At 40.7% G+C, this 13,461-nt stretch overlaps 1 protein-coding gene across 1 annotated transcript; it reads right to left on the bottom strand.

Annotated features, from left to right (window-relative positions):
• Positions 1 to 10,094: 10,094 nt before the first annotated feature.
• On the bottom strand, positions 10,095 to 12,920 carry eef1a1 (eukaryotic translation elongation factor 1 alpha 1; the record flags this gene model as incomplete). The annotated part of the gene is given in 7 exon segments (NM_001016692.2): positions 10,095 to 10,498; positions 10,588 to 10,822; positions 10,940 to 11,196; positions 11,647 to 11,797; positions 11,895 to 12,191; positions 12,295 to 12,474; positions 12,747 to 12,920. Coding segments are annotated over 7 exon segments (1,389 nt in total). The 3' UTR covers positions 10,095 to 10,373.
• Between the last annotated feature and the right edge of the window lie 541 nt (positions 12,921 to 13,461).

The raw sequence follows: 13,461 nt of genomic DNA, 5'->3' as shown, positions 1-13,461 counted from the left end.
GGGTTTTAGATGAGACCATATCCACCAGAGGTTGCAACATGGGGCAAAGAAAATACAGGTTCCTTGTACAAAGATTAATGTTACTTACACAGGCCGAGCTCTGGAATAGTCTAAAAGAGTACTACCTACCTGAACAGGTAATGGAAGCTTGGACAAACTTTCAATGAGGAAAGTATCGGTGACCCTCACTGTCTATGCACTTTCTACGCATTTCCCGAATTCTGTTAACCCTAGCGTTACTGACTCTCAGTTGAGCCAATAGTTTGATATTAGCAGTCTAATAATGCAAATATTTCAGCCAAAACTAGAAAATTGCAAAAGTGTTCAGAGAAGCATCTGATAGTGAGTGTCACCATTTCATCCTTTGCTTCTGTCTTTGTGCCTGTGGGATTGGACACATTGCTGTTTGTGTGGCTTCAAATTACTCCTTGCACCAGCGGGGTACGGAAGCTCCTCAGCTCTCAACGCTGGGTAATGGGGATGTAGCTCAGTGGTAGGTATGCAATGCTCAGCGGGTCTGGACTGGCAGTATGGAAACTCTGGGAAATTCCAAAAGGGGATGTTGCCATAGAGTGGCACTTTATACTGAGCCTATGTAGGTTTGTTTTGGCCTTTGCTAACCTGAAATGCCAGAGAAGAGAGTGGGCAAGATGATGGGCCAAGAAGTACTGCCTGGGGCACAGATACTACTTTGTATAGCTCTGTATTGGCAGAACTGTTGGCAGCATGCAAGTAAGTTGCAACAGCAGTATGCAAAGGGTTAAAGGGAAGAGTAAAAGAAAAGGGAGGACAATAGGTGACGGGGGTAGGGGGAACATGTGCAGTAAAGAAGAAAATGGGAAATGTGGGAGGTTTAAAAGAGGGAAGTAGCTGAAAAAATGGAAAGAGAAGGGGGAACTTAAAGGACAATGAAAGGTTAATATAAATTAAAAGTAAGTCTAAAGGCATTCTTTTTAAGTACTTACTGCATATCTAAATTCCCAGATCCCTGCTTGCTTCTCTGAGATATGGTGTTGGCAGCCTACAGCAGTGTGAAGGCTACAGTGACATCACTGAAATCTCTCTCCCCTTCCTGTAGGTGCCAGCGGCAGCCTTCCTATTCTCTGAGCATGTGTGTAACTTGATCCTGTCTCCTGTTCTGAGCTACACATGCCCACCAGCCAATCAGAAGCGGATCTGGCAGAGGGGAGGGGGGGGGGAGGGAATGAAACACGTGTGCAGTATGAAGCAAGGAGGGAAAGGGAGGGAGAATACCTTTTTAGAGATGGCTGCCTGTTCTAGAAAATGTAAAGTAAGTGTGACTGAGTAAATATTTGATTAGGTGAGCCAAAAGTGTGGCATTTTTACTAAACAATAGGAGGACTATTGGGCAGTATGCTTTTTAAATTTTGACTTGCATTCTCCTTTAATGGCAAATGTGGTGAAAAAAACAGAATGAGGTGGGGACAATGTGCAGAGCTTTGGTATACATAATGATAAAGGCCTGTTCAGACCTTTGTGCAAAAGAGAATACATTTATTGTGTGTTGGCCCTACTTCCCTCTGCTCACCTCACCTTGTCATTTGGTTTTCCCTTCTCCTTCTGTTTTCTTTGCTACTGTCCCCTTCTAACCACACCCATCACACATACAGTTCCCATGCTCTTCTTGTGTTATGCAACCTGGCCAGGCAATCAGAGATGCACAAAGGCTACACAAGTTTGAGACCCTTTAGGAGAGTGTGGCCCCAAGAGATGCAAAGATGTGATTTGCAAGTCACAAAGGGTCTAGGGCTTGCAGGAAGTGGGCACTGGCCAATCGTGTGTGGAGTTTTAGCATAATGGGGGATGTGGGGTTGTCAGGGGGATCTGGGGTGTGACAGGGTATTTATGAAAAGCAGTGCCATTCTGCTTTATCGGGACTCCACTTTCATTGGGCCCTGGTGACTAGATTTTTTTTTTATTGAAAAATATACTTTATTATATATATTTTCTTAGTTCAGAGATGCCTTAAGAAGCAGGCTAATCTTAAGGATCCTGGGTATGGCACTGCAGAATTGTCCATATGTCTTCCTCCCATTAACTGTTCATAATAATTGTTGTGCATTTGAAAACCTTGTCGGTTTGGTCAATAAGTACAAAAAATATAAAGCTTTTGTGTGTGAGAGACAGCCTAAAATGTATTGTCTGGAAAGGGGTTAAGGATGTGTGGGGGATGTGTTATATGCTGCTACTGAAATAAATCATCAATGGTGAACGGCTCCGGCAAATAACTGTGTGTGTGTGAGGCAGCCTGAGAGAGAGCCAAGTGGCCTACAGAGCCTGAGATTAAAGGAACAGTAACACCAAAAAATAACAATGTTTTTAAGTAATCATAATACAATGCACTGTTGCCCTGCACTGGTAAAATTTGCACATTTGCTTCAGAAACACTTCTATAGTTTATATAAAAAGCTGCTGTGTAGCCCCGGGGGCAGCCATTCAAGCTGGAAAAAGGGAGAAAAGGCACAGGCACATAGCAGATAACAGATAAAACACCATTGTATTGTACAGAACTTATCTGTTATCTGCTATGTAACCTGTGCCTTTTCTCTTTTAAATGGCTGCCCCCATGGCTACACAGCAGCTTCATTTACTAAACTATAGTAATGTTTCTAAAGCAAATACACCAGTTGCACAAGTGCAGGGCAACAGTACATTATACTGTAGTTCCTTTTATACACTTTGATTTTTTGGTGTTACTGTTCCTTTAAGGATAGTGCCAAAGAGCATCTCCTGTGCCTGAGATTGAGAGAGACAAAGAGAGAGAGTTCCAGAGGGGCTGAGAGAAAACTGTGCCTGGAGAAAGGCTGTGTTTGGGAAAATGCTGTCAGTAAAGCTGACTTGGAATTAGGCTGCATGGCCTGGCTGACTGAGAGAAAAGTTGTTCTCTAATGCTTTACTATGAATAAACAGCGCTAATCTTGCAGTGGTCCAGTGTCTGGGAAAGGCCCTGGATTATTTAGTCAGGACGACTGCAATCTGTGAGAGACAGTTATATATATATATATAAATATATTTGGGCTGCCTTGTGAAGAATAAAGCACCCTTTTATGTGTTTTTGAATGGAATCGAGGAAAGTCATAGTCCTATATTTCTACATTATTGTGTTCTTGTGTCTTCTCTGTACAGGTAAAGGACCCATTATCCAGAATGCTTGGACCAAGGGTATGCCGGATAAGGGGTCTTTCTGTAATTTGGATCTCCATACCTTAAGTCTACTAAAAAATCAATAAACCATTAATCAAACCCAATAGGATTGTTTGCCTCTAATAAGGATTAATTATTTCTAAGTTGGGATCAAGTACAAGGTACTGTTGTATTATTACAGAGGAAAAGGAAATCAATATTAAAAATCTGAATTATTTGATTAAAATGGAGTGGGAGACAGGCTTTCCGTAATTCGGAGCTTTCAATAATGGGTTTCCGGATAAGGAATCACATACTTGTATAAGAAAGTAGCTTGCCTACCTCCCATTTCAAAAGTTGAAATACATTCGACACAATGATGATAGTAATTAATAATCAATACACTGGTGACCAATAATGTAGAGCAAGTCATAGTTCATATGCAGAAAATGACATTATAATTATTTAACTGGTTTCTGAGGCAGAGTGGAATATTTCTCCCAATGCACCCAATTCATTACATTGAGACTTAAACCTGTAAATTACATCCTTATAAATGGTGAAATGAGGTGAAATATAAATAGTTAATGTAATGTTTACTTTGTCCAGCAGGTGGCACCAACCCCTAAGGATGTCATTCTAGGGAATTTCCCTAGAACTTTCCCCAGACCCATAGAACATATTTACTTGAGTTGGAAAAGAGGACTTTCTTCTTTGGCCTGTAAACTAATGTCAGGACTGTCCTTTTATACCAGCTGAAGTGTAGTGTAGGTGTTTACAAGGGAAAAGTGAGATCTGCTAATATCTTGCCACAGGGAGAGCATTAGCTAAGATAGGGTGGTCTGTGGCACCAATGAGGGATTAGTGTGTGAGGTCAGACGCCAGGGCATTGTGTGCCAGTTAAGGATGTATGTATGTATATCTTTATAAAGTGCTACTTATGTATGCAGCACTGTACAGTAGAATAATAGCTTTTGGGTGTAGGTTGGTGAAAACCTATGGCTACTGCAAGTGAGGCAGTGTGATACTGGGGCAACAGTAGTGCTTGGGTGGCTCCTCAACTGCTGATGTAATTTCAGACTACAGGTGGCACTGGAGACTTTGTGATATAGAGAAAATGAGAGTGAGCCAAGTGTAAGAGGAGAGGTGCTCAATAGGTACTTGAACAATAACATCAAAAAATGAAAATGTTTTAAAGTAATTAAAATGTAAAGGTATTGTTGCCCTGAACTTGTAATACGGGTGTATTGGCTTCAGAAATACTAATATGGGTATGGGACCTCTTAATTAGAAACTCATTATCCAGAAAGCTCCAAATTACAGGAAGGCCAACTCCCATAGAGTCCATTTTAAGCAAATAATTTTCTTTATTTTAGAGTGGTTTCCTTTTTCTCTGTAATAATAAAACAGTACCTTGTACTTGATCCCAACTAAGATATAATTACCCCTTATTGGAGGCAAAACAATCCTATTGGGTTTATTTAATGTTTAAATGATCTTTAGCAGACTTTAGGTCTGGTGATCCAAATTACAGAAACATCCCTTATCTGGAAAACCCCAGGTCCTGAACATTCTGCATATCTGTGTATCCTGTATTTGTATAGTTTAGATCAGTGTTGTCCAACTTCTGTGGTACTGACAGACAGAATTTTTCTGGCATACTTGCTGGAGAGCCAATAATGGAAGCCAGTGTTTTAAACCACACCCACTTTAAAATACACCCATGTTATCACAAAACCATAGCCACATTAGTGATGGCAGTAAAAAACAAATGATTGGTGCGCACTACAGGGATTTCATCCATTACTCCTCATCCATCATGCCATACCCTTAAATTCATATGCCCTTCTCCCAAAAAATTCCCCCGCCGACTAAATCCAGAATTGGAGGGAGGGGTAGGGGGCAACTGGAAATCTGCAGCAGATGGAAGTAAAGTAATATGCAAACGAATTAGGCACTATGGAACATGTGCCGCACATGTGCCAATGGGGCGTGCTTTGGTCCGGTAGCTTTGGTACAGGCAGCATAGGGTAGGCAGAGTTTAGCACACAAATGCAGCATAGGGAAGGCAGAGTCTGGCACACACAAGCAGCATAGGGCAGGTAGAGTATGGCACACACAGGCAGCATAGGGCAGGCAGAGTATGGCACACACAGGCAGCACAGGGCAGGTGCGGACCAAAATGGCACACGCAGGCAGCATTGGGTAGGCAGAATATGGCACACACAAGCAGTGTAGGGGAGAAAAAGTATGGCACAGACAGGTAGGCAGAGTATGGCACAGAGAGCATAGGGAAGGCAGAGTATAGCACTTACAGGCAAATCTATCAGGGCCATGCAAGTAACGGATCTGGGCCACTCTGATCTGATCCTTTTTCAGATTGAATGGCTGACCCCATTGCTACACAGTAGCTTGTAGTAGTCTTTCTAAAGCAAACAACTTTTCCCAGTGCAGGGCAACAGTACATTATGTTTTAATTACTTTTAAAAACTTTCATTTTTTTGATGCTACTGTTCCTTTAAGGAAGGCTATCAGTGTTTAAAAGTTGTAAGATTGCCATGCCTGTGAAAGCCTGATACAATAAAAGTCCTTCCTTGGTTCATCACATCTGTGTATACCATATCCGCTTGATGGGAGCTCACCAGCCATAGGTGCCCCATTACAAAGCTGGGGGCTTTATGGACTGTCACAAGCATTTTAGGATGCTCAAAATGTTTTAAAATGGCTTGATCTTTAAAAAAAAAAAAAAAAAAAAAAAGCCATAAAGAGTGGTATTAGCTTTATAATGGCCTGGGGGAAAATGGCAGTTTATACTACTTTTTATTCAACATAAATCCTGAATGTGCCCTATTGACCTCAATTATGCCAGGTCTGAGGAGGAATAAAATAATATTAATACAATGGTATAAAGAAATAGTTCAATGCACACCTTCAGATAACAAGCACATAATTGGCCCATTTGGTATTTTACAAAAATGTCTTCATATTAGTTGAAGTAACATGACATTTGACATACACACCCGTATAGCATATGAAAACCCCGAGATTTGGAAACTAACCCCCATATGTAATTAAAAACCACTAACTGCCCAGGAGCAGTAAGCCATAGCAACCAATTAGATGTTTACCATTAAACAGGTAACCAGTATATTCTACCGCCTGATTGGTCTGTATTGAATACTGCTCCCCTGTGTCTTTTAGCAAGGGAATTAATTTTTTTTTTTATGTGTGCATTATACTATTTATTTATATTGTAGGTGCTGTTTGATGCCTAATTAGGCAAAGGTTGTGTTCTTTGCAGCCATAACTTTTTAAAATATATTTGCTAGAATCCTTTGCTGTGCCCTCCTTATATGTATTTTATAAATACGTTAGTCTGGCCATGTTTTTCCACACTATGCACCTTTCGGTGCCTTTTTCGATTGTAATGTTACTTGTATCACCAGCTCTTCAACCTGCTTTAACTTATTTTTACAGCATAGCATACCTTTACATTGCAAGTTTTTGTGAGTAGAGCCCATAGATATTTTTTATTCTGTTACTTGTTTTTCCAAACCTACATTACATACAGGATTTCAAATCAATTAGAAAGGAAAGGCTAGGTGATTATGGTGATAAATATAAAATAAAGGCAACACTTAGAGGCATATTTATTAGGGTGTAAAAATGGTGTTAAAGGAACAGTAACACCAAAAAATGAAAGTGTTTTAAAGTAATTGAAATCTAACGTACTGTTGCCCTGCAATGGTAAAACTTGGGTGTTTTCTTCAGAAACACTACTATAGTTTATATAAATACGCAGCTGTGGAGCCATGGGGGCAGCCATTAAAGCTGGTAAAAAGGAGAAAAGGCACAGGTTACATAGCAAATAACAGATAAGACACCATTGTATTCTACAGGGTTTATCTGTTTGCCGCTATATAACCTGTACCTTTTCTTCTTTTGAATGGCTGCCCCCATGGCTACACACCAGGGTTTATATAATCTCTAGTAGTGTTTCTGAAGCAAACACACAATTTTTACCAGTGCAGGGCAACATTGCATTATAGTTTAATTTCTTTAAAATATATACATTTTTTGGTGTTACTGTTCCTTTAAAATACACAATTGAACCATAATGGCATCGATATGGTAGTTTAAAATAAAATCCCTACTTTATAAATGCACATCATTTTATGTGGTTGTGTAGTCATATGTAAAGATCTGGCAATATATATTATATAAATAAAAGTAGCTGGAAAACAGGCACTCACAGCTTATAACAAATTATGCCTGGGTGCAGTGAGAAAAAAATAGTCTTGAATAAGCATACTGCACTTGCAGACTTTAAGGTTCAATAATGAATTTATTCACACATGAATTTAATGTTTTGGCTGTCTCAGCCTTTCTCCAAGTGACAGTAGGACAAACACGCCTACTTTTAGGTTTATTAGGGGGTTTGTTTGTTCCACCGTCACTTTGAGAAAGGCTATAGATTCACATTTGAATAAATTCATTATTGAACCTTAAGTTGTGCAAATGCAGTATGCTTATTCAAGACTGATTTTTTTTTCTCACTGCAACCAGGCATAATTTTTGTTATAAACCATGAGTGCCTGTTTTTCACCTACAAAATATTATATATCAGTCCTGATGGTGTCTGCACTCCAAGGCTTTAGTATTCTATGGGGTGCACAGCCAAAATTTGAGTATTTAACATGAAATAATCTGTGGCCAGCGCACCCGTAAAATTAAAAAAAAATCTTTTTATTGAAGACTCATTGTTCAGAACCAACGTGTCGGTCCTCATTAGGACCTTTATCAAGGAGATAGATATATATATATATATATATATATATATATATATATATATATATATGCTAATTTATATAGCTCTATACACCATTGAATCAAAACACTAATATCATTGTGTGAGTTTAGTGGTTCAGATTTAGTCTGGCTTATAAGGGTATTGAAAAGTCTAACTTATACCAGGAGGGGACTAAACTGGTCCTGTAGTAGCAAATGAGCAGGGGGCTAATTTGGCCACATGTAAGGGGGGGAGAACCCATCTCCTTGTCTTGGCAGGAAAATAATTGATAAAATAATGCCAAGTGTTTCTGTAAGAACAGCTGAAGTGTAATTGGCTGAACTAGGTGATCCCAATAAATGGCTTTTGGATTATTTGTTAGGGGCAAGGCTGGCATGATACCCAAAACAAAAAAAAGCCAAAAAAATACACTGCAGAACACAGAGCATTCAATGCAGATTTCTCTAGGTGGATGCAAGGGGTTAATGTTCGGGTGACCAAAACAACCAGTCAGCAGGGTAGCACATACTAGCCTGCTGTGAGCTACTAAGCTGGAGTAAAGGTAGCCTCTCTACAGAGTAAAAGACAAACTTGTTTATTATGCAGGAGTATTTTGCAGGAGTGTGATGCAATGTGGGGGTGTTTATCATGAGAATTGCATATAGATAAACGTGCACTTTTGAAGTGCTTTTAAAAGATTCACTCTAGGTACAGTGCTTTTCCTGCAATTGTTATTAGTTTCCATATCTGCAGGCTTGTGCTTTACTCATCTAGCCCAATTTATTCCCTGGGAATAGATCACAGGTTGTTCGCCCATCCCAGATCCACCATAGATTGCATGAAAGCAATCAGTCTCGGTACAGGCTAACACTATTAACCATGGATAGAAGATGGTGCTTTGGCTCCTTCACACCAAAACCCTTTGGGGTGTCCTGATTCTAACAAAGAGGGATGGAAGAGCCTGGCATAGGTGGCAAGCCCAGCACACACTACAGATTTAAACTTGCAGTAACCCATAGCAATAAAATCTGAATTTACATTTTACTTCCTGCATCTGTCTCAACAAATTGAGTTACTTATCAGTTGGTACAGGTTACTCCTCCAGGTTTATTTGCCCAGTGCTAGTAGATGAGCCTGCTTATTTAACATGTCCTTCATTAACAGGACCAAATCACAAGAATAAGACAAGTGGATTGTCTTGACCTAACTCATCATATTTGTGCTTCTGGTTTAGATCGGTTAACTGCCACTAATACACAGTTCAGATGGCCACTGGTGAAGATTCCTGGTACAGCTGGAATTTGAAGAGGTAAACAGCATTTAGCCTGCTCACCTAATCCCAGATGTTTTTATGGTTATATGGAAGCAAATGCCAACTAGACAGGTTTATCTATTGGAAAGCCCTCTTAGGTAAAGGCCGATACCAGATATTTGTCCAGACAAACCTCACCATGCAACTTCCATCAATTCCTTGTGTAATTTGCTGTACAGTGGGAGTATACATGCCATGAAAACCCTACATGCACTTTAGCCCATACAGAAACTCAGCCATACCATAGAAAGAATAAAGCATTGCTAGTAACTACACACTTGTGTGTCTTCCAAATTACCCAAGTCATTATACTGCTATTGCCATACATATTACAACTGGCTTGTGCCTGTGCCTTTTAGAGGCATGACGCTCTCAGCAACCCCATGCTTTCCTGCACTTGCAGCTAGAGACCAAAGTGTTGCAAAATCTCCTAAGACAACATACTACTGCTAGGTGTCTATGAAGATTTTCATTCATCCAGGTCATGGTATATCTAGTATAAATAAATCTAAAGCAACTGGACTTGTTTGGTAAATGATTGCCAAACAAGTCCAGTTGCTTTAGATTTATTTATACTAGATATACTACTGCTAGGTTTAAATCTTGCAACTTGAGGGAATGAAAATTACAGTTGTCTGTGCATATGCTTCTGTTTTGTTTAAAATGTAATTGGCACTGCAATAAAACAGAGGGGCAACTGGATTCACTGTGGTGTCTAATATAGGTACACCCAAGTAAATGCCCAAACTAATTAGTATCCAGTGACCTACCAACCTAGATGCTAATTTGTTTTATTTACAGCTGCAACACCAAGCTCAGCTGAAATCACCCACAGAGTGGAAAACAAGCTTGTTATCTTTTAACTTTTTTTTAATGGTCTCAATTTGGTGACAGATTTTGGTCAAGTTGCTTCCATTTAGAAATTACTGGATTTAAAACACTAATAACTTAAAAACTGCCACAAACAAATGTGTCCACGAGCATTTTTTTCCTTCTGAAGCTTTTGCGATGCATTGTAATCATTAACCAGTCTTTGACTATTAAACTCTGATGGCCAATTGATAGAAAGAGTTCTGAGACCAATCCTCCACCACTGGTTATGACTGAGGTGAGAGATGCTGGAAATATTCATTTGCCTTTCTGTGCTTTCTGAGCAGACTTTGTGACTTTGCCAGCTCCAGCAGCCTTCTTATCGACCGCCTTGATGACTCCTACAGCAACAGTCTGCCTCATGTCACGGACAGCAAAACGACCTTGAAAAAAATAAATGGATAATTAGCTTAAGGGCCTACTGGGTAGCATTTTACAAGACTGCAAAAAGGTTATTTTGAAAAAGACTTACCAAGAGGGGGGTAGTCAGAGAAGCTCTCCACGCACATAGGCTTTCCTGGGATCATGTCAACAATGGCAGCATCACCAGACTTCAGGAACTTGGGATTGTCTTCCAGTTTCTTACCAGAACGGCGATCAATCTTTTCCTTCAGCTCAGCAAACTTGCAAGCAATGTGAGCTGTGTGGCAATCCAACACAGGGGCATATCCAGCACCAATCTGGCCTGGGTGGTTCAGGATGATAACCTATTAAGTCAGACATTTAGAAAACAATCTTAGAGTTATGCAAAGCGATTTAAATGCCCCCATAGCCAGCTATGGAAAGCCATATCACTTCCTTTAGCCATAAGCCATCTTGCATACCTGTGCTGTAAAGGTACCAGCTTCCATTGGTGGGTCATTCTTGCTGTCACCAGCAACGTTGCCACGACGGACGTCCTTCACAGAAACGTTTTTCACGTTAAAGCCAACATTGTCACCGGGCATGGCCTCGCTAAGGGCTTCATGGTGCATTTCAACAGATTTAACTTCAGTTGTTACATTAACAGGGGCAAAAGTAACCACCATGCCTGGCTTAAGGACACCAGTCTCCACACGACCAACTGGTACAGTACCAATACCTGAAAGAAACAGCCATTTTAGTGTGAATACTTTAACATACTAAATCCCAGCACTGCCAAAACAAGGCCTAAACGTACATGTTGGCAATTACTAGTCTTCCTTCTGGAGACTTGTTTAGAGTGTCTAAGCTAAAATTAGATTTATGAGCTCTTTGCTGCCAATATTTTATTCACTAGACATTAAAAAAGCAGTAACGTAATATATCAAAGCTGTTAACTAGGGACATCCATGCCTGGTGAACTTCAAATTTGTTACTGCAGTTGGGGGGGGAGGGATTATTTCAGACAAGCAGTTAACCTGTACAAAAAAAAAAAAAAAAAAAAAAGGCTGCTAAGTTTTTTTAAACAGATGCACGATTTTTAACTTGGTTTCCCCCACAAACCATGTAGGCCAGTAAACCTAAAGCACGAACAACATTCCAGCATACACATAGGAAAAGTGTTACTTACCGCCAATTTTGTAGACATCCTGCAGAGGCAGACGCAGAGGCTTATCAGTTGGGCGACTTGGTGGCAAAATGCAGTCAAGAGCTTCCAGCAGGGTAGTTCCGCTGCCAGATCCCTCTTTACGTGAGATTTTCCACCCCTTAAACCAAGGCATCTAGAAAAAACAAGATTTGTATACATCAAAATACTGTTACACTAACCAGAGAGTATGCCAGGCTGTAGACATTTAAGTGAACTGCCACAGTACTTACATTGGCGCTGGGCTCAAGCATGTTGTCACCGTTCCATCCAGAAATAGGTACAAAGGCAACAGTATCAGGGTTGTAACCAATCTTCTTGATGTATGTGCTGACTTCCTTAACGATTTCCTCATATCTTTTCTGGCTGTATGGGGGTTCAGTTGAATCCATTTTGTTAACACCAACGATCAGTTGCTTTACTCCCAGAGTGTAGGCAAGGAGGGCATGCTCACGAGTTTGTCCGTTCTTTGAGATACCAGCTTCAAATTCACCAACACCAGCAGCAACAATCAGGACAGCACAGTCAGCCTACAAGAGAAAACATACATTTTTACTCATGTGCACTTAACAGCAAGCCTGCCTCACCTACTTTAGATATAAATAGCAAAGCTGCTTGGGACTTAAAACCTACCTGAGAGGTACCAGTGATCATGTTCTTGATGAAGTCTCTGTGTCCTGGAGCATCAATGATAGTAACATAATATTTGCTGGTCTCAAATTTCCACAGGGAGATGTCAATGGTGATACCACGTTCACGCTCGGCCTTCAGTTTGTCCAAGACCCAGGCGTACTTGAAGGAGCCCTTGCCCATCTGTTAGGTGAAAAGTTCAGCAATGACATGATTAAAAACCCCTTACAAGGCTTCTGCCAAGAATGACCTGACACACTGCAATGTTTATACTCCCCCTACTATCACAAACACCCAAGGCAGGTGGCTATTAATACAAACCAAATACAAGTACACATTAGTGCACAGGCAAGACTTGTCTAAACAAACATGTGCAGGACTAAATATTTAGTAAGGGGGGGGGGGGGTGAGACTGCTGCAATACCACAAGAAGTGCGATTGTTAACAAAATTTACCTCAGCAGCTTCCTTCTCGAACTTTTCGATGGTTCTCTTGTCGATACCACCACATTTGTAGATAAGATGTCCAGTTGTTGTGGACTTTCCAGAATCTACGTGTCCAATGACGACGATGTTGATGTGAGTCTTTTCCTTTCCCATTGTGGATTGTTAGATGTTTGGCGGTGGACACTAAAAAACATCAAAAAAAAAAAAAAAGCTAAAAATATAGGTCACATCAAAGCAAGCCATGGCAGGCATTACTCAGCAGTTCCAAGGGCTGGAGACACAAGCAGCCCCACCCACAATTCAAGAACTTTGCACAGATATCTAGTTGGAAAAAAAACCCTGAAATCCCTCATTACATAAAAGGAAGAAGGCAAGAGCGAGGCCTGTACTCCCCCTGGTGTATGAGTCAGGCCCTGCATGCAGCGCTCCCAGCTCTTTTGTCTCCTCACTTGTGACTCAGCCTCCATCTTGTGGAGAAAAAAAAATCCTTCAGCTGAGAGCCGCCGCCATCTTTATGGAACAACCAGATGGGGGAACGCAACGCTAAACAGGACTAATGGTTTAGATACGTTTCATTTCTATAGAAAAGAGCAGAGCCCACACAGAACATTTAACCCAATAAGTAAGCAGCTGCTATCCCGCGTTCAAGCAGGGCCAGCAGTAACCCGTAGCACGCCGGCCATTTAGTGAGTGAAGCCGCCCCCACTGGCTCGGATACACCGGC

Source organism: Xenopus tropicalis, chromosome 5 (assembly GCF_000004195.4).
Source record: "Xenopus tropicalis strain Nigerian chromosome 5, UCB_Xtro_10.0, whole genome shotgun sequence".
NCBI classification, from domain to species: Eukaryota; Metazoa; Chordata; class Amphibia; order Anura; family Pipidae; genus Xenopus; species Xenopus tropicalis.
Note: the sequence above shows the minus strand (reverse complement) of the source record. Positions and strands in the feature narration are given on the sequence as shown.